General features: G+C 35.8%; 1 protein-coding gene across 4 annotated transcripts; it reads right to left on the bottom strand.

Moving 5' to 3' along the window:
- DEPDC1 (DEP domain containing 1) lies at positions 1-27,974 on the bottom strand. Of its 4 annotated transcripts, XM_008265076.5 has the most exons (12): positions 27,687-27,974; positions 21,783-22,048; positions 18,243-18,399; positions 17,714-17,832; positions 17,173-17,303; positions 15,741-15,788; positions 9,542-9,682; positions 7,465-8,316; positions 6,827-6,999; positions 4,563-4,739; positions 2,608-2,793; positions 1-1,891 (listed from the first exon to the last, which is right to left on the bottom strand). In XM_008265076.5, exons 1-12 carry the CDS (start codon positions 27,732-27,734, stop codon positions 1,751-1,753), a joined length of 2,439 nt encoding a protein of 812 aa, XP_008263298.2. In that variant the 5' UTR covers positions 27,735-27,974; the 3' UTR covers positions 1-1,750. The 4 variants fall into 4 exon arrangements, with proteins under 4 accessions (XP_008263298.2, XP_089193342.1, XP_089193340.1 ...); XM_089337216.1 differs by lacking the exon at positions 21,783-22,048 and having other exon boundaries at positions 27,687-27,846; XM_089337214.1 differs by lacking the exons at positions 21,783-22,048; positions 27,687-27,974 and adding an exon at positions 21,406-21,667.

Below are 27,974 nucleotides of genomic sequence, written 5' to 3'. Positions count from 1 at the left end.
TTGTTATAAACCACAATTATTTTTATCTCAATTTCCAACCTGATTTATATTATCACAAATCTTTAAACAGGCAAAGTTTTAATATACAAACATTGGAAACAATTCTAATTTGGTACAAAAATTTTATAGACAAACCTTCTGAGCTAAATGTAACATTTATCACTTTGTGCATACTTTTTATGCAAAATAATAAATGGAATATTATTATTCTACAAATCAATGGTATGAAATTACAATGAGAAATTAGAATAGTATTAAAAATTAACTATTACATTGTAGATATTATATATTTCTTTATAACTTAAGATATACATTTTATAACAATCTTAGAGTAAAAAGTAAAAGAAAATTTGTGAAAATAGTACAAACATCAAGCAAATTTTTCTTCCAAGTAGGAAACTGAGGAATATTGTGTTAAGAAGAGAGGCCTGGCCGGCGCTGTGGCTCACTTGGCTAATCCTCCGCCTGTGGTGCTGGCACACCGGGTTCTAGTCCCAGCTGGGGTGCCCGATTCTGTCCCGGTTGCCCCTCTTCCAGGCCAGCTCTCTGCTATGACCCAGGAGTGCAATGGAGGATGGCCCAGGTCCTTGGGCCCTGCACCCCATGGGAGACCAGGAGAAGTACCTGGCTCCTGGCTTCGGATCAGTGAGGTGCGTCGGCCGCAGTGCGCCGGCCGTGGCGGCCATTGGAGGGTGAACCAACGGCAAAGGAAGACCTTTCTCTCTCTGTCCACTTTGTCAAAAAAAAAAAAAAAAAAAAAAAAAGTCTGCATACTACTTGGCACTTTCTTTCAATGGAAAAATAGTTGGTGTGCCATTATCTTTACATTTTCTTAGGACACTGATTCTCAAAGCTGGTTGAATACTGGAGTCACCTACAGCTTTAGTAAAGTACCAATACCCAGTTAATACTCCTAAAATTCACATTTAATTGGCATAAGGTAGTTCCTGAGCATATAAAATTCTCCCAGGTACACTACTTTGAGATCCATTAGCTTACAGAACTGTTTCATAATCATAGATGTCAGTCTTTACTGAAGGATTCCTCATACCCTCATTTTAGTAAGTGTACTGTTATTTTAAGCTGCTAGGTATATCCCTTGATTAGAAAATAAATATCTTAAGAGATTCATATGCTTCATTGTCTTCACATATCTGGAACAATGAAAGGCACATAGCACTGATAAATAAAAATTTTTTGAACTGAACACATGATTGCCTTACTTATTTTATCCTCTAATTTCTGGTAAATTATGAACAAAGTAGCTGGAGAATGCTAAAGGCAATACAAAACATTTAGACATATTTTAGGCATACGCACACATAAATATAGCAAAACTAGAAAGAGTGTGTGAGACTGCAACATTTATAGTTGAGAATTCATTGAACTTTCAGATATTTGTCACGTTCTTACAGGTACAAATATAAAGAAGCAACTCTAAACAACTGGTTTGTTAGCTAATATCCATCAGCATGTGTACATGTAAGTTCTCCTTTAAAAACAAAATTGCTGCTTATTCTTGATGAACATTTCTGGTCAAAATATTTGGTATCACTTAGTGTTATGTTCTCTCAGTTTAGATCTGGTAGCTTCTCAGAAGTCTCACACTGATCAACAACTATCCTGGCACTTGTCACAGAATGTATTTATTTAGGGATAGCTTTTTAATACCAGGCTTCCTTTGTAATAGAGTCTCAGATATGGCTTCATTTATCAAAGTTCCACAAGTATTGGATAATTTTTATTTCAGTTAGTATCTTAGACTACGAAGCTTTGGTTTTCTTAAAATCAGCATTGGTTGCTTGATTGTAGGTTTGTCACCAAACAGTGCTGCTTCACTCTCTGTGGTTGGAAATCTCTTCTGATATATTATGGGATATTCCTTCTGAAACTGAAAAATGAGGTAAAGAATTAGAGGGTATTTAACATTATTTCCTTAGCTGAAGCCAGTATTGAGTATTTTATTATCAAATTCTGTCCCATTCTCAAAAATGCATTTTAGAGATGATAATCCTTTCATTTTATCCTTACCTTTGTCTTTTCTTTCACAAGAAACATACTCCCTAAGATCACAAAGATTCTCAATTAGCATTAACATTTTAGGATTCTCTTCTGCTGTTAATTCTCTCCCCTAAATTCCAGGTCTTCTTTCCCAATTCTAATTTTCCTAATTCTAGCATAGTTCCTAATTTTTTGTTTGTCTCAGATTTGGAATCAGACTTGTCAGAGTAGTGTGACTACTGGGTTTTATTAAGAGCTAAAAATCCTAAGCAGTAGTGATGAGTCACTCAAACATATGTATTATAAGCCAGATTCTGTAATTTCTTTTCAAGGTCAGTATGAGCAACAATACAAAATGTCAGCAGTAGAGACCACTACTACTACTATTATTATTTAAAAACTCAGGATGAAGAATAAAATCAGAGGGATATTCAAATATTTCAGACTTAGTTTAATGAACACACACAATACAGAAAAATATCCTATATATTCAACACTTTAAATCCAAAATATTGAAGACATTAGATTGCAAATATTATTATTAAATAACAACCAGTGACGGTGTATTAGAAAATACTTGAAGGCAAATTTGCTCATTTTACTTACTTGTTTTAGTTTTTTCCTTTTCTCCTTCAGAGGTAAACTTTTGTCTTTAATAATATTCTCTAAAAGTTCTGCAATTGCAGCTTGAGAGGTAGAAACTTTTTGTTCATCAAATTCCTGAGTACTAATCTGCTTACAGTAAGAATAAGTTGGCAAAGGAGCAACTAGTACATCTCCAGGATTTTTAATCTATAGTAAACAGAATAATATAGAACAAGTCTGTTAATTCTGGTTACATTCTTATTTAGTAGTATTCTTCTGATGGGATCTTGTAACTATTATTTTTATTATTTTGCCACCAACCATTCAACACATCCAGAAAACCACAGGCTAAATCCTAGTTCCATAATCTGCTAGTTTAAGTTTTCTTATTATGGAAATGCAAATTACATTAAAATGTATCTAAAGTAGTTAGCATGTAATCAGCACTAAAGAAAGGTAGCTGTTAAACATAATTACTTTTGAAAACTTTTTTTTTTTTTTTTTTAATTTTAGAGGCAGAGAGAGGGTCCAAGAGGCAGGTATACCAAGAGAGCATGCTCCCATCTGCTGGTCCATTCTTTAAATTTCTGCCAACTGCTGGGGCTGGGAAAAGGGCAGAAGCTGGGAATGCAATGTAAATCTCCCATGTGGGTGTCAGGATCACCACCATCACTGCTTTCTGGGTCTGTACTGGCAGGAAGCAAGAGACAGGGGCTGCTGCCAGGAATCAAACCGAGGCACTCTGATATGGGGCACAGGCATCTTAACTGCTAGGCTAAATGACTGTTCCCAATGATCATTACTCTTAATCATGGATTTTATTCTTTTAGCTATAAAATAACAATCTAAGTGATTTTTTTTAAAAAAAGATTTATTTATTTATTCATCTGAAAGGTAGAATGACAGAGAGAGAGAGAGAGACAGACAGACAGACAGACATCTTCCATCTGCTGGCTCATTCCCCAAATGGCCACAACAGTCAGGGATGGGACAGGCTGAAGCTAGAAGTTAGCAATTTCATCTGGGTCGCCCATGTGGATAGCAAAGACCTAAGTACTTGAACCATCATCTGCTGCCCTCTTAGGTGCATCAGCTGGTTCAGAAGAAGAGAAGCAGGGACTTGAATTGGCACTCTTGTTTAGGATGTTGGAATTCCAAGTAGCACTGCACCACAATACCAACTCCCTTAAGTGATTTTTAATTAATCTAACAATATTAATCTAATAAAATTAATCTAACAATATTAATACTCGTGGTTATAAAGTATCCTTGTTTTTGAGGCCCAGGGTTATCGGCAGAACCCATAACACCAGTTGATAAGAGAAAGAAATTAAAGGGGACATTCGTAATTATTATAAGCTAGGACAATTATAAGAATTGCACATATGGAAAAAAAAAAAAAAAAAAAAAAAACCATGAACACTTGTGTTGCACAGCCAAAGACTGTGCATCTCTTAATCTTGGATGCTCAGTATTTCTTCTCTCCTTCTCATGGCAGTTCCATCCACTCTGCTCACACCACTTGTGAAGAACAAATTCTCCCTCAATCTAGAGAGAAAGTCACAGCATGGCTCTCTCTCCATCCTAGTCATCCTTAACTATCCAAGGGATACATTTAACATAGATTGGGCCAATCAGGAGTTCATACCTAGAACTTTTCAAAACGGAGATAGAGGGGCATCTGTTTTTCCCTGTAGATTTCGAATGTAAGGCTGTGACATATAAACTTTCATTGGCCATATTCTCCATCTTTGTGAAGGGGCCATTATTTAAATATAGGACCAAGTTGGAGCTAACATATGCAGGAATGGAAATAGAGTTCTAATGCTATTTAAAACCTCAATTTTTTCCTACATTCCTGACTTTTAGAGGTTTAAATGAGAGGTAATAATGTCTCTCTTTTTAGGCTAGTTTGAGATGAGTTTGCCACTTGCAAATGAATGATGCAGAGAATTTTAAGAATCAAAAATACCTACATGGCCCTTTTTTAAGTAGTCAAGATGTTTCTCCACTGCAGTCTGTAAGTAAGACGGTACTTGAAGAATTTCCTGATGATGATCCATTAAGAAAGAAACTAATCTTGCAGCAAGAAGTTCATCAAGATCCACTTCTTCAGCACAGCAGAGCACACACCGTGAAAATGTATGTATCATCTAGAAATATATTAAAAGATGTGAATTAAAGCCTACTTTCATATAAATTAGAATGTCAATAACTTTTAGGTAGCATTATGTGAAGTACTGAGATAAAGAGATAGGTAGATTTTAGCTCAAAAAACTTAGCTCAAAAATTTTAGTTAAAAAAAGTAAGGAAAATAATGTATTACAGTTAGAAAGAATACTATAATGCTTAAGCCCTTTTAAAAATCCTAAGTCTTTTCTTAATATAATTCCAAAGGATGATAAAATGCTTAGGTTTTTCTTTAATTTTGTCGCAATTTTACTAGTAAATACCATAGGTTTTATTATACTCTACAGATGTGTTACTCAAGGTTAAAGATTGTTAGAGAACAAAAGACTTGCTACATTAAATGAATCCCACAAGAACACAAACCAGGCAATTCTATGACATTATATTCATTAGTGGTTGTAAAGCTGATCTTTTTCAAACTCTAGAAAACAGTTTTTAATCCTTATTGTTTTCTTTAAACAGCAATTCCATACATTTTTCAATTGCATCATAAGGAATGTTCCAATCCTGGGATAAATTTGGTGTTTCAAAAGTAATTACTCGGGGCTGGTGCTGTGGCACAGTGGGTTAACGCCCTGGCCTGAAGCGCCAGCAACCCATATGGGCACTGATTTGAGACGCGGCTGCTCCACTTCCAATCCAGCTCTCTGCTGTGGCTTGGGAAAGCAGTAGAGGATGGTCCAAGTCCTTGGGCCCCTGCACCCATGAGGGAGACCCGGAAAAAGCTCCTGGCTCCAGATTGGCATAGCTCTGGCCGTTGAGGCCAACTGGGGAGTGAACCATTGAATGGAAGGCCTCTCTCTCTCTCTGCCTTTCGTCTGTGTAACTCTGACTTTCAAATAAATAAATTAAAAAAAAGTCATTACACTTAACTCATATCCGTGTAAGTCACTATACCATACACATACACACACATCTCATTCTAAGATATTAATAAAATTCTATTTTAAGTATTTTGAACATAGAAGATGATCAGCATATTTACTGAAGTGAAATATTTTTAATTCTATGAGTCATACAGATTTTTCTATATCCTTCCAAAGCTCAGCCCCTTAGTTTAAGCTTTTTTCCTACATTCTTAGCCTTGGATACCTCATTTACTCAGAGCTTCAAATACCATCTCTGTGTGGATGACTCAAGAAGTCTGCCCTCTACCTTGACCTTTCTTCACCATGCTTGCATGTCTAATATTCTACTGGCTATACTTCTTTCAATGTTCTATAACCTCAAACCCAAAAAGTATAAAATGAACATTATAACCTTCTCATACATACCTCTCAAAACACCTTCCCCTATAAAATTCCTGTTTTTTAATAGTGCCATAATTAATTACTAAAGAGTAATAATTCTTACATTAGGTTTATCACTGTTAAAAAACTGTCCTTAATAATGAACAGAAGAACAGAGTATAGCTTCAATTCCTTGCCATAATACCTCTTGTTAATTAAAATGTAGTCTAAAGAAGTAGCAGTTCTTAAAGAGAGTGAGAGGGAGGAGGTGGGACAGAAAAAGAGACTATTTCATAGGTTCACTTCCAATCAATGAGACTGTTTGGCAATAATGTCTCCCAACTTTTAGTTCACACTGACTTGCTACCATAATTTATCAAATACAACTTTCCTATCAGTGTATTTTCTGAAAAACTTTGGTTGACTGTAAGTACTAACTGAACTTTTAATTAGTTTTCTACTTCCACAGTTCTATGATGTAAGCTTTCAAGAGTACCTGTCTCTCTTCTTTTCCCACCAAACAGAGCTAGTACAATGCAACATGATGTAGTCTCTCTGGGTCATTCAGTATGAAGGATGATTTAGGAGGTAAAGTCCTTGGTCAAGATTAACATCAATTTGAGAAAGCCTAACAGATGGATCACAAAACATTAATCCACAAAATTATGCTGCTAGGAAAGATTAGACTTTTAAAGAGTCTTTTTACCCAAGAACCTAGGACTTGAAGACTAAGATATTACTTGAGAAGAACTCTTGAATAGTTTGGCTTTTTTATTTGTTTGTAAACCAAGGCTTATTCTTTCCATAAGAAATCTACTTACCAATGATCTTGTACCCATTGCATCATGAAGTTTGGGCATGTCAACATTTTGACTCATTCTGGAAACCATGCGCATTAAAAGTTGAAGTTTCCTCCGATTTGGTGGGGGAAGTAACAAACAACATAACTGTAGTGCACTGATGGCCACCCTCTCTAAATGAGGTTGCAGTAAACCTAGAAAGCAAAGTCACCCCATGCAAAAAAAAAAAAAAAAAAAAAAAAAAAAAGATCAATGACATTGGTTGTTTTCATACCATCAATTATAAGGTTATATTAAAAAAAAAAACACAGAGGTAACATAGTATCCTAGTATTTCTTTTAACTACGTCTAGAAATGTCTACATTTCCCCAAAATATGGTAAGATTCTTATTATGCTTTTCACAAACTATTTCTAAGCATGAAAATTCTTTACTTTTTGCAAGCAAAGTGACTCGGAATAAGTGAACTTGAAGGAAAAGAAAATAAGTGCTTTAGGTAAGTAAAATAAGTCTTGGTTACACATGACAAGTCTTTTACAATAATTCATTTTTAAGGAAAAAAAAGAAAGCAATTTCAGAGAAGAAAAGCCAGGGAAGCAAAACATAGAGTTAGTAAATAACAAAAGTTAGCACTGCATGCATTGAAAGCAACAACCTTACTTTGTGTGCCAGTCAACATAGAAGAAGATGGAGGTAAAGAATTTCCTGAAAGTTCTATAGTACTTTTGCAGAGTCTTTTATTGATTGTGATACTAAACTCTTGGAGTTCACTTTTCATAGTTGTTTGTATATTTGTGCTGTCTTGTCCAAGACTTGGTTTCATGATAATTTCAGCTACTGGTGTATTGATACAACTATTCCGTCTTGTACTACTTCTTAAAAGCAAACTCTGAGATCTACAAAGCTGTTTTGACTTGCATTTCCCATTACATAATTCCTCTTGGTCTTGAACAGTCAAAGCAGAGGTTCTTTTGAAACCAACACAGAGTGCCTTTTGAATGCTTTCCTCTGATTGAAGATTCAACAGGGATTCCTGTTTGGGGTTAGACTTTAAAAACTGTGTATCATTTTGTCCTTCAATGTTCAGAACAGACTGATAGAAGACACTGGATGCCTCTTTAATTGAATTCCCTGGCAAATCTATAATTCTGTCCATAGAATAGCACCTTGGTTTGATGTTAGTGGAGAGATCATGCATGCTACTTAAACCTACTAAATTATGACAACTTCCTCCTACTGTGTCATTAACACTGGCTCTTCTGTTTCTTAAATTAACTAGCTGCATTTTCTTAGCACATCTTTCTTGAAATCCTTGATCACTTATTGGCAGTCTCTCAGTAGAATCTGATTCTTCTTTGTTTTTGTCTTTATGAAGCAGACTGAGAAGAAGACACTCAGTTGATTTGAAGGTATTCAAATTGTTTATGTGATGAATTTTTGAAGACTGTGGATCATCTTGTTTTTTATGTATCCCACTGGGTCTATCTGAAACTGTGACGTAGCCACAAACAGCTACCAGAAAATGAAACAAAAATTAAGATGCAACTGTATGGCAATAGACACAAATAAAAACTATAGTAAAGTTAAAAAAATAAAGCATCAAGATAGTATATATTGTTAGTATAGTATAAATAGCAGTTGCTTAATTCAGAAGCCACTTAAATAGGACACATGCAACATTCAGTTACAAAAGTGCAAGGCTAGTAGTTTGCCGTTTGTGATATAAATAATTTTAATAAACAGCATAATTAAATGAATTGAGCCAGAATGCTTTAAAAAATATCTGCAGTTGGTCGACAAGTACTAGAATTTCTCAATTATAAAATAAGTATGATAATAAAACATTTATATTTACATTTGGTTTTTGTTCTTGGTTTCTGGAGTTTAGCTCCTAAAACTTCTGGAATTTCCTGAGTGATGAAAATTTATTCATAACGAGTCTATCTGAGCATACCTGAGTTTATGCTCAAGTGACTCACGGTGGGCTGTGATTAGAGGATTGGGACTTCTAGCCCCCAACTACAACTTTCTGGGAGGGGGAAGGGAACTGGAAATGTGTTTTTCCATTGGTCAATGACTTAATCATTTAGGTCTAAGTAAAGTGACTATATTTAAAAGAACAAAGCTAAGGGAGTTCCTGGATTGATAAACTCATTGATGTGCTGGGAAGGTGATTTGCCTGGAAAAGGCATGTGAGCTTTGCACCACCCCACCACTATAACTTGTCCCTTGCATCTCTTCCATTTCATTGTTTCTGAATTCCATCCTTAACAAAAATCTGATAGTCATAAGTAAATTACTTCCTTGAGTTGAGTCCTTGCAGTGAATTACTGAAACTGAGGAACCTTCAAATTGGCTGGCCATAAGTGTGAGTAACTTGGAAACCTTATTTCCACCAAGTGACCTCTGAAGTAAGAAGACTTTTCTGGAACTGAGCCCCAAATCTGACCACGCTTTAAATATAGAGTTAACCTGTTGACTTTAGGTAGTTGGTGCTGGAATTGAAATGAATTAAAAGACATTCAATTAATGTTGGGGAGAATCAGTGTTGGAATGATATATCTGAATCACTGGAAAATGACACAATAATACTAGAGTATCATGAAACTTTAAAATAATCTATAGACTATTACTTTCATGTTTACCAGTGTTGTTCTCTTTTAGCTCTTTTAAATTATGGGAAATGAAAACTTAAATAATAAAATGAATTTATATAATAAATAAAATCCATACATACCCAAAATGTTTACAAATAACTCATAATATTCAAATGTAAGTAGAGGTTCAGGAAGATCTAGAAAATAATCTGCAATTGTTCTGAATACATCTCGTTCAAATCCAACATAAGTTGGATTACTCATATCATTACTTCTTGGCCCTAAGAAATATAAGGTAAAAGAAACAGGCAAAATATATTTTAACTTATAAACAATTTTAAGTATATTTATAAGAAGCACAAAACTTGTATTTCATGTAAAAGATACATGTAACAATAAATTGCTATATTCAAAAACTAAACAAGCTGTACATCTCTTTTCTTTTTTAGAAATCATTTTAAGTCAACAGCTAGCATTTTGTGTTGAATATTTACATACCTGAAAAATTTTACATGTTACCTTGAAAGTATTAGGGAGGTCTAATGAGATTTTATTGTAATTCATTTCATGAAGCAAAGAATATATGGGTAATGCAAATAATTCTTCCAAATTGCTTTTGTAAATTTACATTTACATGACTGAACTTTGACTGATATCAAGCATATCCTGAATGAATTTTAATACAATCTTTATTTATATTTATTTATTTTTACAATCTTTGTTACTTAGGCTTAACAAGACTATTGAAACAATCATGACTACTCTAATGTTTTTCTCAGAAGTAAGATATGATTTCATTTTACAGGTAAGAAAATGGGAGCCTACAGTAATCTTACTAAGGTTAAAAACTCTTGATAGCAACACCAGAATTAGAACTTAACAGCCGTGTAAACACAGCCAAGAAACAGAACTTTTTAGGTCCAACAATATTTAATGTGTGATCCAATTATGTACACCAGAATTATCCTATATGCTTATTAAAAATACAAATTTCTGTGTACAGATCTAAATCTATGCAGATAGAGTTAGTAATTTACTGACTTAGAAATGTTTGCTTCTGGTTCACTAATTTAGTGTTTTCCAAGCACTGACTTGTAAACCTTTACTGTAAGAAGCTTCTGTGACATGATTAAAGATAGAGCTTTTTTTTTTTTTTAATAAACAAAATTGATACAGCATTTGGCCAACTATTCAAAACAAACAAACAAAAAACTAGGGAGAAGACCCAAATCCATAAAATCAGAGATTAAATAGGAGATGTAACAAAAACAATAAAAAGAATCATCAGGAAATACTACAAAGAGTTGTATGCCAGCAAATTGGGAAACCTAGAACAAAATGGATAGACTCCTGGACGCATACCATCTTTCAAAATTGAGTTCTGAAGACATAGGAAATCTAAACAGACCAATAACCAAGAGAGAGATTGAATTAGTAATAAAGACACTCCCAATAAAAAAAAAAAAAAAAAGCCAAGGATCGGATGGCTTCATTGCTGAATTTTATTCAGCAATTCATAATTTAAATTCTACCAGACATTTAAAGAAGAATTAATTCCAATTCTTCTCAAGCTATTCGAAACAAATGAAAGGGAGGTACTGCTCTCAAATTCTACCTAGGGAGCCTGCCTCATCTTAATTCCTAAACCAGAGAAAGGTAGGACAGAGAAAGAGAACTATAGGCCAACATCCCTGATGAACATAGATGAAAAAATCCTCAACAAAATATAGCTAATTGAGTCCCCAAAACACATCAGAAAGATCATTGACCTGGACCAAGTGGGATTTATCCCTGGTATGCAGAGATGGTTTAACATTCACAAATCAATAAATGTGATATATCATATTAACAAAAGGAAAACACCCTATGATTATCTCAATAGATGTACAGAAAGCATTTGATAAAATACAACATCCTTTCATGAGGAAAACTTTAAGCAAATCAGGTATAGAAAGAACATTCCTCAACGCAATCAAGGCAATCCAGCATCCTACTGAATGGGAAAAAGTTGGAAACATTCTAAGATTCAGAACCAGACAAGAAAGACCACTCTCATCATTGCTAATCAATATAGCCCAGCAAATTTCAGCCACAGACAACAAGCAAGAAAAAGAAATCAAAGGGATAGAAATTAGAAAGGAGGAAGTCAAACTATCCCTATTTGCAGATAACATGAATCTATATATAGATGATCAAAAAAACTCAAGAGAGACTATTGGAACTCATAAATGAGTTTGGGAAAGTGGCAGATATAAAATTAACATGAAAATCGATAGCCTTTGTATACAACGATAATTCCATGGCTGAGAAAGAAGTTTTAAGATCAATCCCATTCACAGTAGCTACAACAAAATTAAATACCTTGGAATAAATTTAACCAAGGACGACAAAGATCGCAACGATAAGAAAGAAACAGAAGACATTAAAAAAATGGAAAAATCTTCCATTTTCATGGATTGGAAGAATCAGTATCACTAAAATGTCCACACTATCAAAAGCACTTTACAGATTCAATGTGATCCCAATCAAAATACTAATGATGTTCTTTTCAGATCTAGAAAAGATGTTTAAATTTATATGGAAACAAAAGAGACACTGAATAGCTAAAGCAATCTTATACAACAAAAACAAAGCTGAAGGCATCACAATACCTGATTTTAAGACATACTACAGCACAGCTATAATCAAAACAGTCTGGTATTGGCACAAAAATAGACATGCAGACCAATGGAATGGAATGGAAACTCCATAAATCAATCCAGGCATTACAATCAACTTATTTTTAAAAAGATTATATTATATAATTCAAAAGTTAGTGTTACACAGAGAAGGAGAGGAAGAGAGAGAGAGAGAGAGGTCCTCCATTTGCTGGTTCACTCTCTAATTGGCCACAATGGCCGGAGTTTCCTCCAGGTCTTTGCATGTGGGTGCAGGGGCCCAAAGATTTGGGCCATCTTTACTCCTTTCCCAGGTGACAGCAGAGAGCTAGATTGGAAGTGGAGCAAGCCAGGACTTGAACTGGCACCCATATGGGATGCCAAACTGCAGGTGGTGGCCTCATCCACTACACCACAGCGCTGGCGCCACAATCAACTTACTTTTGACAAAGCTAAAAAATCAGTCCCTGGAGCAAGGACAGTCTCTTCAACAAATTAAGAATGGTGAGCCGGCGCCGTGGCTCAACAGGCTAATCCTCCGCCTTGCGGCGCCGGCACACCGGGTTCTAGTCCCGGTCGGGGCGCCGGATTCTGTCCCGGTTGCCCCTCTTCCAGGCCAGCCCTCTGCTGTGGCCAGGGAGTGCAGTGGAGGATGGCCCAGGTGCTTGGGCCCTGCACCCCATGGGAGACCAGGAAAAGCACCTGGCTCCTGGCTCCTGCCAGGATCAGTGCGGTGCGCCGGCTGCAGCGGCGGCCATTGGAGGGTGAACCAACGGCAAAGGAAGACCTTTCTCTCTGTCTCTCTCTCTCTCACTGTCCACTCTGCCTGTCAAAAAAAAAAAAAAAAAAAAAAAAAAAAAAACAAATTAAGAATGGTAATAGGAGAGGGAAGAGGAAGAAGGGTTGGAGTGTGGGGAGGAGAGAGGGTAGGGTGGTGTGGGAAGTATCACTGTGTTCCTAAATCTGTATATATGAAATACATGAAATTTGTATAACCTACAAAAAAAGACATAATAAAAGATTTCCCTATTTAAAAACAAACAAACAAAACAAAAAACAAAAAAAACCAGAAAACAAATACCTGCTCTATTGAATCAATCAAGTCTCCCTGGTAACTGTGATATGCATTAAGGTTTGAGACTCACTTTATAATCTTTCAAGTAAAAATGTCCCTCTCCTAAACTGAAATATTCTTTTTATGTCTGTTTCCAACTTTTACATAGCCACATAACTGTGATCCCATACACTGAAAAAGAATTAAAACAACCAAAAATCAAATCTGTCTCTCCACACACACACACACACACACACACACACAAGCTTAAGGGCTAATACAGGTCTTAAGTAGAGCAAAATAAGTACTTTCCTAAGGGTTAAATAATAAATAATATGTAGAATACAAGGTTTAATAATCAAAGTTTTCTAAGACAGAAAACACATGTTTACTGGAATTAGAAATAAAAAAAAATTCTAGTTAAGAGAATTGAGGTTTACATTTTTGCTCCTTTGCATTAAACATAAGACTCTATAAACCTTGGTTTCCTTTACTGGTGAAAAATGGGATTATATACTGATTACTAATTTCTCTCACAAGATTATGCTAGGGGATTAAATACATAAAGTAAAAGTCTTAATAGTGCCTCTATCTAAACACATTATTGTTAAATTGGAACCTAGGAAGCTATATATTTGCTGTCATTAAGTTATAATATAGATTGGAACAGAGGAAAGAAAACCCTAGAGGCAGATATCAGAAAAATCTGTTAGTATGCTTATCTGCATTGCTAACATGAGACAAGGAATCATAGAATAAAAGCAGTGAAGTAGTGAAGATTGAAAGAGAAATTCAAAGAAGTCTGAAGTTTATAATCCGGATTTTTACTTTAATTTGATATATAAAACTCTTCTATAACTTATGTTATTTATTAGTACTTACTCTGTTATTTTGGTCATACTGATACCCAGTGAACAACAAAGAAACACAGACTTATATTGAACATTAATAATATCCCCTTAGTTTTTAACAAACTAGTTTTAAAACATTAGAAAACTACATTTGTAAATGAAATTTAAAAATTTTACTTTTTTCCCTAAATTTGTATGTGTTTATTTTATTTACTTGAATGGCAGAGTCAGGCAGATACCATGCTGACTCTGGTTCACTTCCCCAAATGCCAGCAAAAACTGGGGGTGGGCTAGGATGAAGCTGTGATCTGGGAACTCAATCTGGGTTTCCCACATGGGTAGAAGGGACCAAAATACATGAGCCATCCATCACTTCCTGCCTTCCAGGCTGCATGTTTGCAGGATAGTAGAATGGGGAATAAGATGGGATATGATCCCAGGCACTCTGATATTGGATGGAGGCATCTTAACCAATACACCAAATTCCTGCCCTTATAATTTAACTTTTGATGATTTAAAAGCATATATCTTTACATATTTGTTCAATTAATATTAAAGCAAATAGGGTTCTGTACTTGAATCAGGGCATTAAATAATAAAAATCAAGTACCACTGATCACCATGAAAAAAGCTGAAGAATAAAATGCTAAAAAGATGTGTAGACTAGTGACAGATCATTTTTTTTTGTAAACATACAAGTGCCATTAATATATTCTATGGAACAGAAACATGTTGCAAAGCACTGAGATTTTGAAGCCATGTACAATGGAAAGAGACTGAAGTGGGACTTGGGATACTTCATTTCTGGTTGAACCTTTCCCACTTATAAGCTGCTACTGGAACTCTCTGGGTCTAAGAGGCAATTAATTTAGGTTTATCTGAAAATCCTTTGTGATTCATTAGCCTATGCTATACTTTCTGTGAATTTAACCATAAATGATGGGCTTGAATTATAAAATCACCTTCTGTAGGTGCCAGTGCTGTTGTGCAGCGGGTAAAGCTTCCGCCTGCAGTACCGGTATAACATACAGGCCCCAGTTTGAGACCCAGCTGCTCCACTTACAATCCAGCTCTCTGCTATGGCCTGGGGAAGCAGTAAAGATGGCCCAAGAGTGCTTGGGCCCCTGTACCCACCCGCATAGTAGATCCAGAAGAAGCTCATGGCTCCTGGTGGAGGCCAGTTGGGGAGTGAACCAGAAGATGAAAGACCTCTCTCTCTCTCCTGTAACTCTACCTTTCAAATAAATAAATAAGTCTTTAAAAAAAATCACCTTCTGCATAGAAAATGTCAAGGAACTCATAATGTAATCAATTCTACTAGTCTTTCATTTAAACATCAAGAGAAAAAATATACTTTTATCAGGGTTTTTATAAATTTGAAAAATCTTGGGGCCAGCGCTGTGGTGCAATAGGTTAAGCCTCCACCTGAGGCACTGGCATCCCATATGGGAACTGGTTCAAGTTCCAGCTGCTCTACTTCCAATCCAGCTCCCTGCTAATGTGCCTGGGAAAGCAGCGGAAGATGGTCCAAGTGCTTGGGCCTGTGCACCCATGTGGGAGATCTGGAAGAAGCTCCTGGCTCCTGGCTTTGGTTCAGCTCAGCTCTGGCCATTGCAGCCATTTGGGGAGTGAACCAGCGGATGGAAGACTTCTGTCTTTCCCTCTGTCTGTCTGTACCTCCACCCCTCAAATAAATTAAATTTTTAAAAAAGGGAAAGTTCACTTGGTTCTAATTAAACATTAACATAAACGATATATATATTTTTGTTTAACTTACAATTGGCTAGGCACTTCATGGCGGATAATACCCAATGAGGAAGGTCATCTACATACAAAAAAAATTAACAGTGTTTGTAAATAACATATTCTTTATGATCATATATTGTAAAACTTCATACTTACATGTAATAATATACATAAATATATGCACACATATATACATACCCATATGTACATACATGCATGTATGTGTATATGTGTGCATTACTAGCATTAAAATTTATGTTTAACAAGACAGAGTGAGTTCAATAGTAAACAACAGGAAAAGACAGAAAAAGTTGTACAGATTTTGGTTTGGCTCTATCTAGTGTACATAAAATAATCTGCTATGCCCAAATCAAGGATTAACTATTTTGGGGGGATGTTTAGCTATAAACTTCTAACATTCATCTTTTAGCCACTATCACTTCCTTTTCTTCATTTCTGTTTCTGTTCTGCCTATTAGTATGTTATCTGAATACTGCTGATTTGGGTGAGACCTATGATTAAACATTATAGTATCTGAACATTTACACTTAACATCTCCCACTTGGAAATAACTAAAATATGCTGCATAAAAATAGCTTTTGACACAAACACATGAACCACAAATATACTTACTTGAAAATTTTATGATTACAAAGAACAGAAATTTTGGATAAGACACTATATGGTTAAGTATGTTGTTTTAGGTAATGGAAGGGACCAATCTAAAGCTGGATACACATGCAACAACAAATTCATCAGTTTTGACATTTACATTTTCTTCCTACAATTAAAAACACAGTTCTGCTACAAAGTAAATGCATGTTAGTTCTCATTATAAACATCAATTTATTAGGAAAAAAAAAGAGTATTTAACTGATTTACTGACACTTTCCACATAATTTAAATTTTCTAATGCATTTGGCTCAAATTATTTTTCTATTCTTATATGAAATCACGATGTTATATAAATATATATAATACAAAAATCCAGTGCATTTTGGAATCCCCATCTTGGCAATCTGGACTTATTTCACTGTTACTGTGGTTTTGTATATGTTTTGATCTTCATAAACTTCTATAGAGTTACTCACATAAGCTCCATGAAAGCATAGACCATTTCTATTTCATTCATCAATGTATCCTCAGTACAATGCCTGGTATACTACAGGCCTCACTAAAATCATAGTCAACAGTTTCTATTATACTTTATATGACTTTTATATATTTAATCTTGTTTTTTTCCTTTTTAAATCATACACGAACCTAGCTTAGCAGTTCAAATATTTCTTATAATAGCATGAATAAAATTCTCCTAAACTTATTCCACTGTTACTACTGAGGCATCTATCTCCCACAATGAAAATATTCTACTTTCTATATTTGCGTCTCTCTGTATTCCTTCATAGATGCAACTTTTTATTTTTTGCAAGTCTAAAGTGATTCCAGTGTCTATTAATACCAACCTGATTTGTCTTGTAGTATAACTACTCCATGCTTACTTGTATTGGCCATATTGTACATTACATATTGAGGAATTACTTGTTTTGGATTTATGACTTCTTCTAGGGATGGCAAGCCTAAAATCGTTTGCAGACTAAATAGAAGAAAGAATATAGACTTAATTTTTCTCCATAAAATAAGCAGAGAATAGAATATAAATATAAATGAATATTACTGGTAAACAAAGCCATCAGGATTATCTTATTTTTCTATTAACCAAAATGCTAAGGCTTATATTTAGCACCTAGTTTCAAATATATTTTTATTAATAACCTTTAAAAAACTGTAATAAAACAAACTAAAGTGACAGTTGTGAGTTGAAGGTAAAGCAAATAATACTGAAAATACTAATTCTACAGCACTTGAATTATAGCAAGAGATAATAAGAACACAAAACTCATTGTTAGGTTTTATAATGAATTTGTTCTTATTCATTTGCATATCTTAATGAAAAAAATAATATTAATGTAAGTGCTTCATGAACTTCATTATAGTTTTTCTTACTAGATCAGAATAATATATCTCCAAACTTCTTCAACATCTTCTTGGCTTATTTTTCTATTATTAATTGAGTTTTCTTGATCTTCATTGATTATTTCATGCTTTATTTTTTCTGTATTTTCCTGAAAAATCATAATTGCACTTTAAGTTGTTATGCTCATTTTAAGGCAATATTGAACAGATATCATTCCCAATACTTAGTAATACTATCAATACCAGTGCATTTGTGTATTTACAAGGTAAATGTTGCCCGCAAAAAGAATGTACCCTATGGTAATATGAATTTTTGGTTTTATACCTGCCTCTACCACCCTCTAATCAACTTAAATATATTTAAGCAAAATATACTTAAATTATATTAAATGCAATTCTCAAGTATATCTCACTACCACTTTTTATCATTTCTATAATATGATGTAGATTAGGAAACTTCAGTTTCTGCTAAATATTAAGTAATCATTTACCTTTAATGATCATATTATTAATCACACAGTAATTGCACTTAACTAGTAATCAGGAAAGGGTGTTTTACCTGAGAAAAATGTAATCCCTGCTTTTTTGGAGTCCTGCGGGGTAAGTTTCGTAATTTAAAAATTGTATCTTTATCTCTGGGGAAGTACTCTATGCTGTTTTTTCTCAATTCAGGATGCCTCCGTGGAAGAGTTTTAAGTGGAGAAGTTGCAGGAAACCTGATTTAAAAATAATATACAATTCAATACTATGAAAGCAGGCACAAGCAAGAAAGGTTGTCCATCTGAAAAATCACATAGGAACCTGATTTATTTATATTACTAGAATGAAGATTCTAACCAATTTTCCCATTAAGCCTTTAAAAAACATTTTAATTTCCTGTATTCTTTAGCATTTTGTGTATATCTTAACTATTTCTGGATAATTCAGGGTTACTAATGGGATCAATTCTGTTGGAAAGGTATTTCTCACCCACCCACCAATGGCTCTATAATATAACATTTTCTAGGCCGGTGACATGGCTCACTAGGCTAATCCTCTGCCTGCGGCGCCAGCACCCTGGGTTCTAGTCCCGGTTGGGGCGCCGGATTCTGTCCCAGTTGCTCCTCTTCCAGTCCAGCTCTCTGCTGTGGCCTGGGAGTGCAGCGGAGGATGGCCCAGGTCCTTGGGCCCTGCGCCCGCATGGGAGACCAGGAGGAAGCACCTGGCTCCTGGCTTCGGATCGGCGCAGCGTGCTGGCTGCAATGCGCTGGCTGTAGCGGCCACTTGGGGAGTAAACCAATGGAAAAAAGGAAGACCTTTCTCTCTGTCTCTCTCTAACTCTGCCTGTCAAAAAAAATTTTTTTTCTAAATTTCTTTGACAAGTTTCTTATTTATATAATTCTGCCTTTTGTTTGACTGTATTTGTCCTAATTTCCAGAATTTGGTCTCTGGGCTCCTTTTATTACAATGGCTTTTCTACCTTTCATGTTAATTTAAAATTTCATGTTAAAAAGTACAAGGAAGACTGTAAACAAACTTGTATGTAACCATCAATGTAATTGCTGACATTTTACCAAAAATTTCATGTTTGTTTTATATGAAAAAATTTTATGACTCTTTCTACCCTCTTCCTAAGAAAAATCATAACCTTATAGTTAGTATATTTCCTTCTTGCCCATGTCATTACTATTAGTAAATAAAAAATACTTGATATTTTTTACTTTATGGTCTCTTAATGTTAAATTATACACAATTTTCTCAAAATTTTTCTTACACCACTGTCCTGTAAATATTTTCTTATAAAACTTTTATTTTTAAATATTTATTTATTTGAAAGAGATACAGGGAGAGGGGAAGTGACAGAGAGCTCTTCTATCCTCTGGTTCACTACCAAGATGGCCACAACAGACAGGGTTGGGCCAGGCTGAAGCCAGCAGCCAGGAGCTTTTTCCAGGTTTCCCACATGGGTGCCAGAGGCCTAAACACTTGGGCTATCTCTGCAGCCTTTCCTAGACCAATTGCAGGAAGCCGCACAGGAAGTGGTGCAGCTGGTATAGAAATTGCAGCCCATATGGCATACCGGTGTGTCACAGGTAGCGTCTTAATGCACTACGCCACAATGCTGAGGTAGGTTTAGTTTTAATATGTTTTCATGTATAACTTATAATGGTTCCCACATATATTTGGGCTTGTTTTCCCAATACTTAATTGCTTTTAATTAATTTAAACCCAAATATCTGATAAAGCAATTCTCCTCTCCTTGGTCTTCCGAATTGCCTTGGACCCTTTACCAAAAGAATTTTGGAATCTGCTTGTCAACTTCTGCAAAAATCTCTATTGGGACTATCAATGAAAATATATAAAATTTATGCATAATTGTGGGAAGAACTGACTCATATATATTAAATCTTCTCATTTATAAATAGGATTATCTTTCTCCATTTATTCCCTTAAATACAATTTTATAATTTTCTCCAATATCTTACACATGTTCATTGTACTTCTTTTCTAGGTACTTCATGGTTTTATTATCCTTGTAAAAGACTAGGTAGAGGCAGAGAAAGTAGTTGAGGAGTTACATATAAATCCAGATAAGAAAAAAATAATAGCTTTACAAAGAGTATACAGATCTGAGAACTATTTAGGCAGTGCAATTGACAAGATCTGAAAAAGTAAATCACACTTAAAGTGGGAACGAAAGGGACAGAATCAAGGCAACTGTAGGGAATAAAATTACATTCATTCAGAGAACATAAGACGAAATTGGGACTAGGAGATGATTTGCTACACAGGCAGTTGAAAAATATCTCTGAATCTCAGGAGAGAGTTTTGGGTTGAAGCCTTGAAATTCACAGGAAAAGTAGGTGAACCCAGGGCATGAGACTGCTTGGGAAGCTGACTGGAGAGAGAAGGCTGCCAAAAAGTTGCAGAGGTGAAATACTCAGAGGATGAGCAAGAGTAAATGAGCCTACAAAGATGACTGAGGAATAGCCGAGAGGGAAGATTTTAGAGGATTATACAAAATGGCTTATAGACATGCTTGTCATTGCAGTTTACTTGTGAGACAAACTGTCTTGGGTACATAGGAAAGAATCAATTTCTGATTTCTTTTGAAAAGCACTAATGTAGCAAAAAAAAAAAAAGAAAAAAAAAAGCACTGACATTAGAATACAAAGACTTGGTTTAAGAATCTTGGGTACATGAGATAAAAATATAATTATCTGGGCTTAAGCGAGTTGACTCGAAAGGGGAGGCTACCAAGGAGCTGAGATGAGAAGGAATGTGTAGGTTCACTAGTCTGACAAATGTGTACACTGCTTCAAAGTGGAAGGACACTCACAGAGTAAGAGCTGGGAAAGCATGTGCTCAGTATCCTCATCTGTGAAAAGGGGTGAAGGCCTACACAGACTCTGCTCGGTTATTCCAGAGATTAAATAAGAAAACATGTAAATCATAAAGCAAAAGTTTATGGTATTTGATAAGTACTTTCTCCTTGACATGTTATGAAGCTTCCAAAGATGCAGTAGGGACAATGACAGCATATCATTTCCCTCCCACTTTCCTATTTTACTATACATTATTATCTAAGTAGCAAACGTTTTAAAAGTTTTAAGTTTCCTAGCAGTTAACTTTCACCTTATAATTTTTCTAAATGCTTTTTACTGTACTAAGAATAGTAACAGCTTCCCAAAAAAATATTACTTAAGGGACTGGTGTGTGGGTACAGTAGGTTAAGCCACTACCTACAATGCCAGCATCCCGTATCTGAGGGCCAGTTTAAGTCCCAGCTGCTCCAATTCTGATCCAGCTTCCTGATAATGCACCTGGGAAAAAGTAGCAGAAGATGGTCCAAGTCCTCAGGCCCCTGCCCCCACATGGGAGACCTGGACAGAGTTCCAGGCTCTTGGCTTTGGCCTGGTGCGGGTCTGGCTGTTGCGGCAGTTTGGGGAGTGAACCAGTGGAGGTAAGATCTTTCTCTTCTTGTCTTTCCTTCTCTCTGTCACTCTACCTTTCAAATAAATAAAACAAACCTTAAAAAAATTACTTGAAGCTGAGTAAAAGTATAATAAAAGTGGAGACAAAAAATGCAGTCATTTAGTTTTATATATTTGTTCAGTACCTGAATAGCTGATTGTTGTCATCAAGATTTTCTGATCCCCATCTGCCTTTGATATCTTCAATTACATGATTCTTAAGAAATTTTCTCAATAGTTGGATAGTCTGTTGCCTTGTAACTTCAGGACCAAAATTGTTATTATTTCTTAATAGTTCATAAAGCCAATCCACTGCTTCTCCTGCTGTGAAACAATTGCCATATTTTTTGAAGTGTTGCCTATGTTTTCTTAGAGGCATTCCAGCTCGAAAAGATGTGGTGACTTCATTCCACTGTAAAAAGGAGGAAAATATTCTTTAAAAATTAAACAAAAATGAAATTTTTTACTGATTTTGATTTTGATTTAAATCATATCTCATTGCATCATAAAAATTCCTGAAAAAACAAGTTATCTTATTTGGGCTACAGAAAATTTTATATCTTACACTGATTTATTATTTCCTAGTGTTTTGGTAATATACTCTTGTAACAGCATTTCACTAAACACACTTCACTGGCTGGTCAACTTTAGGAAACCTAGGAATAAGGAGAAGAACTACAATGTATCCCCCCTTTAGTCCTTAACAGAGATGCCATTTGTTCTGTTTACTACCATTAACATTAATAATATGCTGGTAGCATCTGTACCAAGCACTGTGCTTTACATTTGTTATTTTACTTTAACTTTTACAATTAGATGAGTAGAAACTGATTTTTCATGTAAGGGAAATGAAGCAGAGAGAGACAAAAAAAATTCAAGCAAGGTCACACAGCTAAGTGATGAGCCTAGGCATTCAAATCCAGATCTGACCAACTCTAGACTTTGTACTTTCAATAACTGTGTTGGTCAAATGAAACTTCCGGCAGGCAACAGTTTTACTGGTAAATGTCTTAAATATTAAAATGATACTGTGACACCTACGTTTTAAAACAGCATTTTTAAAACTTTCCTAAAATCAGCCAAACTTCCAGATTTGTGAAAGCCCTAATGGAGCATGGAGATAATGTGGTATAAATACACATACCATTTTTTTCTTGAAAAACTGTACATTAGAAGTAAATGAGAAATCTAATTTGTAACCCTAGTTATGCTATTAGCTGTGCTGCCACTTACGCAACTTATGTGGAGTCCTAGCATCTTAACAGAATTTAAGGGGTGTATTATTTTCTTCTTGCACCTCCTCATTTCACATATTCATTTATTCAAGAAACCTATATTGAGCTGCTCGCTATGTACTGGCCTGGGTATACATGTAGTAAAAATGACACAAGGGGTATCTGCACTTCAGGAGATTAGAAAATAATATTTCTGAAAAGTGGTATCAGACAGTTCTAACAGTATACTGTTGATTCAAACTACTAGGATCTGTTTCCCAGCTCCATCTCCACTGATGCACTGTTTATGACCTTTTGGCATTACCTTACCTCGCTGTGCCTCTCCCATCTAATCCAAAGAATGGGGAAACAGTACCTTCCTAATGGGCATGTTGAAACAAAAAGGATTTAATACACAAAACGCATGAGTAAACACTAAGTAGTTTTTTTTTCTCCTTGCTTGTACTACTTTCATCCAATTTAATGAATTTAAAAGTTTAAAAATGTATATAAAGTTAACAAATTTCATATATACAGCTTTAAGAGCATAATGATACTTCTCCCCTATACTCTCCTGTCCTCCCTCCTCATTTTTAAAAATTTATGATATATTTTCAATTCATTTTATAATTACAAGCTTAACGCTCCACTAAATAAATAATTCAACAAGTAGCAAGTAGAAAAAACTCTGTTCCTCGATATTACAGAAAAGAGCTATAAATAAAAATCAAATTTCAAATCTCAGTTTCACTCATAAACATTACTTTTTTGTACTCTTTATATAATTTATCATAAATCAGGAGAAACATGATATTTGTCTTTGGGTGACTGGCTTATTTCATTAACCATAATGGTTTCCAGTTGTATCCATTTAGTTGCGAAAGACAGGATTTCATTCTTTTTTATGGCTGGGTAGTCAGTCTTTCATTGTGTATATATACCACGTTTTCTTTATCCAGTCATTAGTTGATGGACATCTGGGTTGGTTCCGTATCTTAGCTACTGTGACTTGAGCTGCAATAAACATGCAGGTACAGATAACTCTTTCATATGCTGATTTCATTTCCTTTGGGTAAATTCCCTAGAGTGGAAATGGCTGGGTCATATGGCAGACTTATTTTCAGATTTATGAGGACTCTCCACTCTGTCTTCCACATGGTTGTACTAGTTTACATTTCCACCAAAAGTGTATTAGGAAACTTTTTCCCTCACAACCTTGCCAGCATTAGTTATTTTTTGAGTTCTGGATGGTAGCCATTCTAACTGGGGTGAGGTAAAACCTTGTTGGCATTTTTTATTCGCATTTCTGCGATAGCTGGTGATTCTGAGCATCTTTGCAATTGTCCGTTGGCCATTTGTATTTTATCCTTTGAAAAATGCCTGTTCATGTCCTTAGTCTGTTTCTTAACTGGATTGTTTTGCTGTTGTTTTCTTGAGCCCTTCATATATCCTAGATATTAATCCTTTAGCAGATGCATAATTTTAAATATTTTCTTCCATTCTGTCTGTTGCCTCTTTGCTGAGTGTTTCCTTTGCTGTGCAAAAGCATCATAGCTTGATGTAATCCCATTAATCTATTTTTGCTTTTATATTCTGGACCTCTGGGGTCTTAAAAGGAAGTCTTTGCTTATGTCAATGTCTTGCAGACTTTCCCTGATGTTTTCTTTTTCCTCTAGTAATTTGATGGTTTAAGGTCTTAGATTTAGATTCCTGACTCATTGTGAGTAGATCTTTGTGTAGCATGCAAAGTGGGGGGTCTTGTTTCATACTTTGCATGCAGATTCAATTTTTCCACCATTTGTTGAAGACACTGTCCTTTCTCCAGGGAGTGATGTTGGTGCATTTGTCAAAGATAAGAAGGTTGTAGATGTGTAGATTAATATCTGGGGGCTTTAGTCTGTTCCACTGGTCAACATGTCTATTCCTGTGCCAGTACCAGGCTGCTTTGATTATAATTATCTTGTAATATTTGTTGAAAACTGGGGTTATGATGTTTCCAGCTGTATTTTTATTGTTGAGGATCGTTTTAGCTATTCAAGGTCTTAGGCAATACCATATGAATTTTAGGGTCATTTTTCCAGATCTGAGAAGAACGTTTTTGTTATTTTGATTGGGATCACATTGAATCTGTAAATTGCTTTAGATGTTAGGGACACTTTGATTAAATTAATTCTTCCAATCCATGAACATGGAAGAAGGTTCTTGATTTCTGTGTTGATCTTGTCTTAAAACTTTGCCAAACTCTCTTATGAGTTCTAATAATCTCTTAATGGTCTTTTGGTTCTCCTATATGTAGAATCATATCATCTGCAAACAGTGATAATTTGGGTTCTTCCTTTCAATGTATTTCCCTCTGATTTATTTTTCTTGTCTAATGGCTCTTGCTAAAACTTCTAGAATTATACTGAATAGTAATGGGCATCCTTGTCTGGTTCTGGATCTTAGTGGAGATGCTTCTAACTTTTCCCCATTCAATACGGTGCTCTGCTGTGGGTTTATCATATACTGCTTGACTGTATTGAGGTATATTTCTTCTAAACCCAATTTGCTTAATGATTTTTTTATGAAAGGATGTTGTATTTTATCAAATGCTTTCTCTGCATCTATTGAGAAGATCATAGGATTTTTATTCTTCCATTTGTTAAAATGATGTATCACATTTATTGATTTGAACCAACATCGCATAATAATTAAGGGATGAGTCCAACAGGAAAATGTGAATGTAATAAATGTACATGTATACAATGCTAGGGTGCCTGGCAGTTTAAAACACATTTTAATGGATTTAAAGGAAGACATAGGCCCCAATACAACAATAATGGGGGCTTCAACATCCCACTTTCATCAACGGACAGATCAACTAGATTAAAAAAAAATCAACAAGGAAACAGAGTTAATCTACACTATGGATCAAATGGACCTAATTGATATCTACAGAACAGTTCATCTCAGAGCTACATTCTTTTCATCAATGCATTGAACTTTCTCTGGGATAGGCCATATGATAGGCCATAAAGCAAGTTTTAACAAATTCAAAAAACTGGAATCATGTCATTTATCTTTTCTGATCACAGTGGAATGAAGCTGGAAACAAACAACTTAAGAAACCCTAGAAAATATGCAAATACATGGAGACTGAACAACATGCTGATGAATGAACCGTGGGTCACAGAAGAACTCCAAAAAGAAATAAAAAAATTCCTAGAAATGAATGATAACACAACATATCAAAACTTATGTGATACAGCAAAAGCAGTGTTAAGAGGAAAGTTTATAGCAATTAGTGCATATGTCAAAAAATTGTAAAGGAATCAAATGATCTAACAGTGTATCTCAAGCATCTAGAAAAACAAGAACAAACTAAACTCAAAATTAATAGGAGGAAACACTAAAAATTAGAAAATAAACAATATTAAAACAAAATATACAAAAGATCAATGAAAGGAAGAACTGGTTTTTTGAATAAAGAAAGAAAACCAATACACCACTTGGCCCAACTAACAACAACATCAAAAAAGACAGGGAGGGGATAAGACTCAAATTCATAAAATCAGAGATGAAAAAGGAGACGTTATAATGGATACCACAGAAATAATAAGAATCATCAAGAATTACTACAGATATGTATATGCCAAACAACTGGAAAATTTGAGGAATATATTTTTGTATCCATACAGTCTACCAAAATTGAGTCATGAAGACATAGAACACCTGAATCAGTAATAAAGACCCTCCCACAAAAGAAAAGCCCAGGAGCAGATGGCCTCACGGTAGAATTTTACCAAGCTTTTTAAAGAACAACTAATTCCAATTCTTCTCAAACTATTCAAAACAGATGAGAAGGAGGGAATCCTTCCAAACTCCTTCTGTGAGGCCAGCATCACCTTAATTAAAAAACTAGAAAAAGATACAACAAAGATGAACTCTAGACTAATATCCTTGATGAAGAGACGCAAAAATCCTCAAAGCAGTAGCTAATCAAATGCAAGGACACATCAAAGATCACATTCACCTGGACCAAGTGGGATTTATCTGTGATACACAGGGATGATTCAACACACACAAATTAATTTAATAAGTTTTTAAGTGTGCTATGCCCACCTGATTAAGGTTCCCTTCCTGTATTAAGTTCTATCCTTCATCCTTACAATTAGGATCAATAACTTCGAGCAGCGAGATCCGTATGAGGAAGATCTCAACCCTTCTAGCTGTTTATGTGACTTCAGGGGGAGTCGCTTAACTCTGTGAGCGTCAGTGTCCACATTGGCAGAGTGGGGCTAGTAACAACACCACTCACTTGAAGGTACTTTCCCTGAGGTTAACCTTTTTGTTCTTCTATGCATCACAACACACCTTCACTAACCTTACAGTAGCCTCTCAGCAAATCCCTTCAGGTGGGCAAAAATCAGGGGTCTTCCAAAAGTTCGTGTAAAATGCGTACCATAAAAACATTATGCACGGATTTCAAAAATGTTTTGCACCAAAATGCCACCTTTAATTTGAGGTGTCCACGAACTCTGTGAAACACCCTCGCATGCATTTGAAGAGCAGTGTCTTGCAGGCATTGTATGACGCGTCACTGTTAAATATCCACTTAACCATAATAGGATTTGGCCTTCCGGGGAGCGATTCCCTTTGGATCCAAGTCCCGGAAAACTGGGAGCAGAGGCCCAGGCCCTCAAGGAGGGGGTCGAGGTGCAGCCAGCAATGACGGCGACACCAGTTAATCCCCCCGCCCTCCTTTCCAGCCGACCCACCGACGGGCCGCGGAGCCCATCTTTCCAACCACGAGGGGTCTCACGTAACGGCCGTTCTAGTCGTTCCGCGTCGCCTTACCAGTTTGGTGGCCCGATACGGCCCGGGAGGCACACTGCGACTCTCCATGGGTCTGTCAGCGCCGGCGGCGGTCCATGGCTGCGGAAGGGAAAGCTCACGGCCTAGAAGCCGCCGCACCGACCGCCAGCCGGCTGACAACCGTCCGCCCCGCCGCCGATTTGAATACCTCCGAGGGCAGCGCTGATTGGCCGCGCCGCCGGTCACGTGCCGATGCCGCGCTGCCCGCGCCAGCGCCGGCGCCTGCGCCAGCGGGGGCCTAGGAGACCCCGGGCTGCCTGGCGGGCTCGG

The sequence above is a fragment of the Oryctolagus cuniculus genome, chromosome 7, assembly GCF_051225735.1.
Source record: "Oryctolagus cuniculus isolate XC-2025 breed Fujian yellow rabbit chromosome 7, ASM5122573v1, whole genome shotgun sequence".
In the NCBI taxonomy this organism is placed as follows: Eukaryota; Metazoa; Chordata; class Mammalia; order Lagomorpha; family Leporidae; genus Oryctolagus; species Oryctolagus cuniculus.
Note: the sequence above shows the minus strand (reverse complement) of the source record. Positions and strands in the feature narration are given on the sequence as shown.

Excerpts from the sequence above, each read along its gene's own strand:
- DEPDC1 (XM_008265076.5), bottom strand. The coding sequence starts at position 27,734 with ATGGAGAGTCGCAGTGTGCCTCCCGGGCCGTATCGGGCCACCAAACTG. Across the intron at positions 18,400-21,782 it reads GACAACAATCAGCTATTCAG|GTTTCCTGCAACTTCTCCAC; the intron begins GTACTGAACAAA and ends TTTTTAAATCAG. Across the intron at positions 17,833-18,242 it reads AGGGATTACATTTTTCTCAG|GAAAATACAGAAAAAATAAA; the intron begins GTAAAACACCCT and ends ATGATTTTTCAG.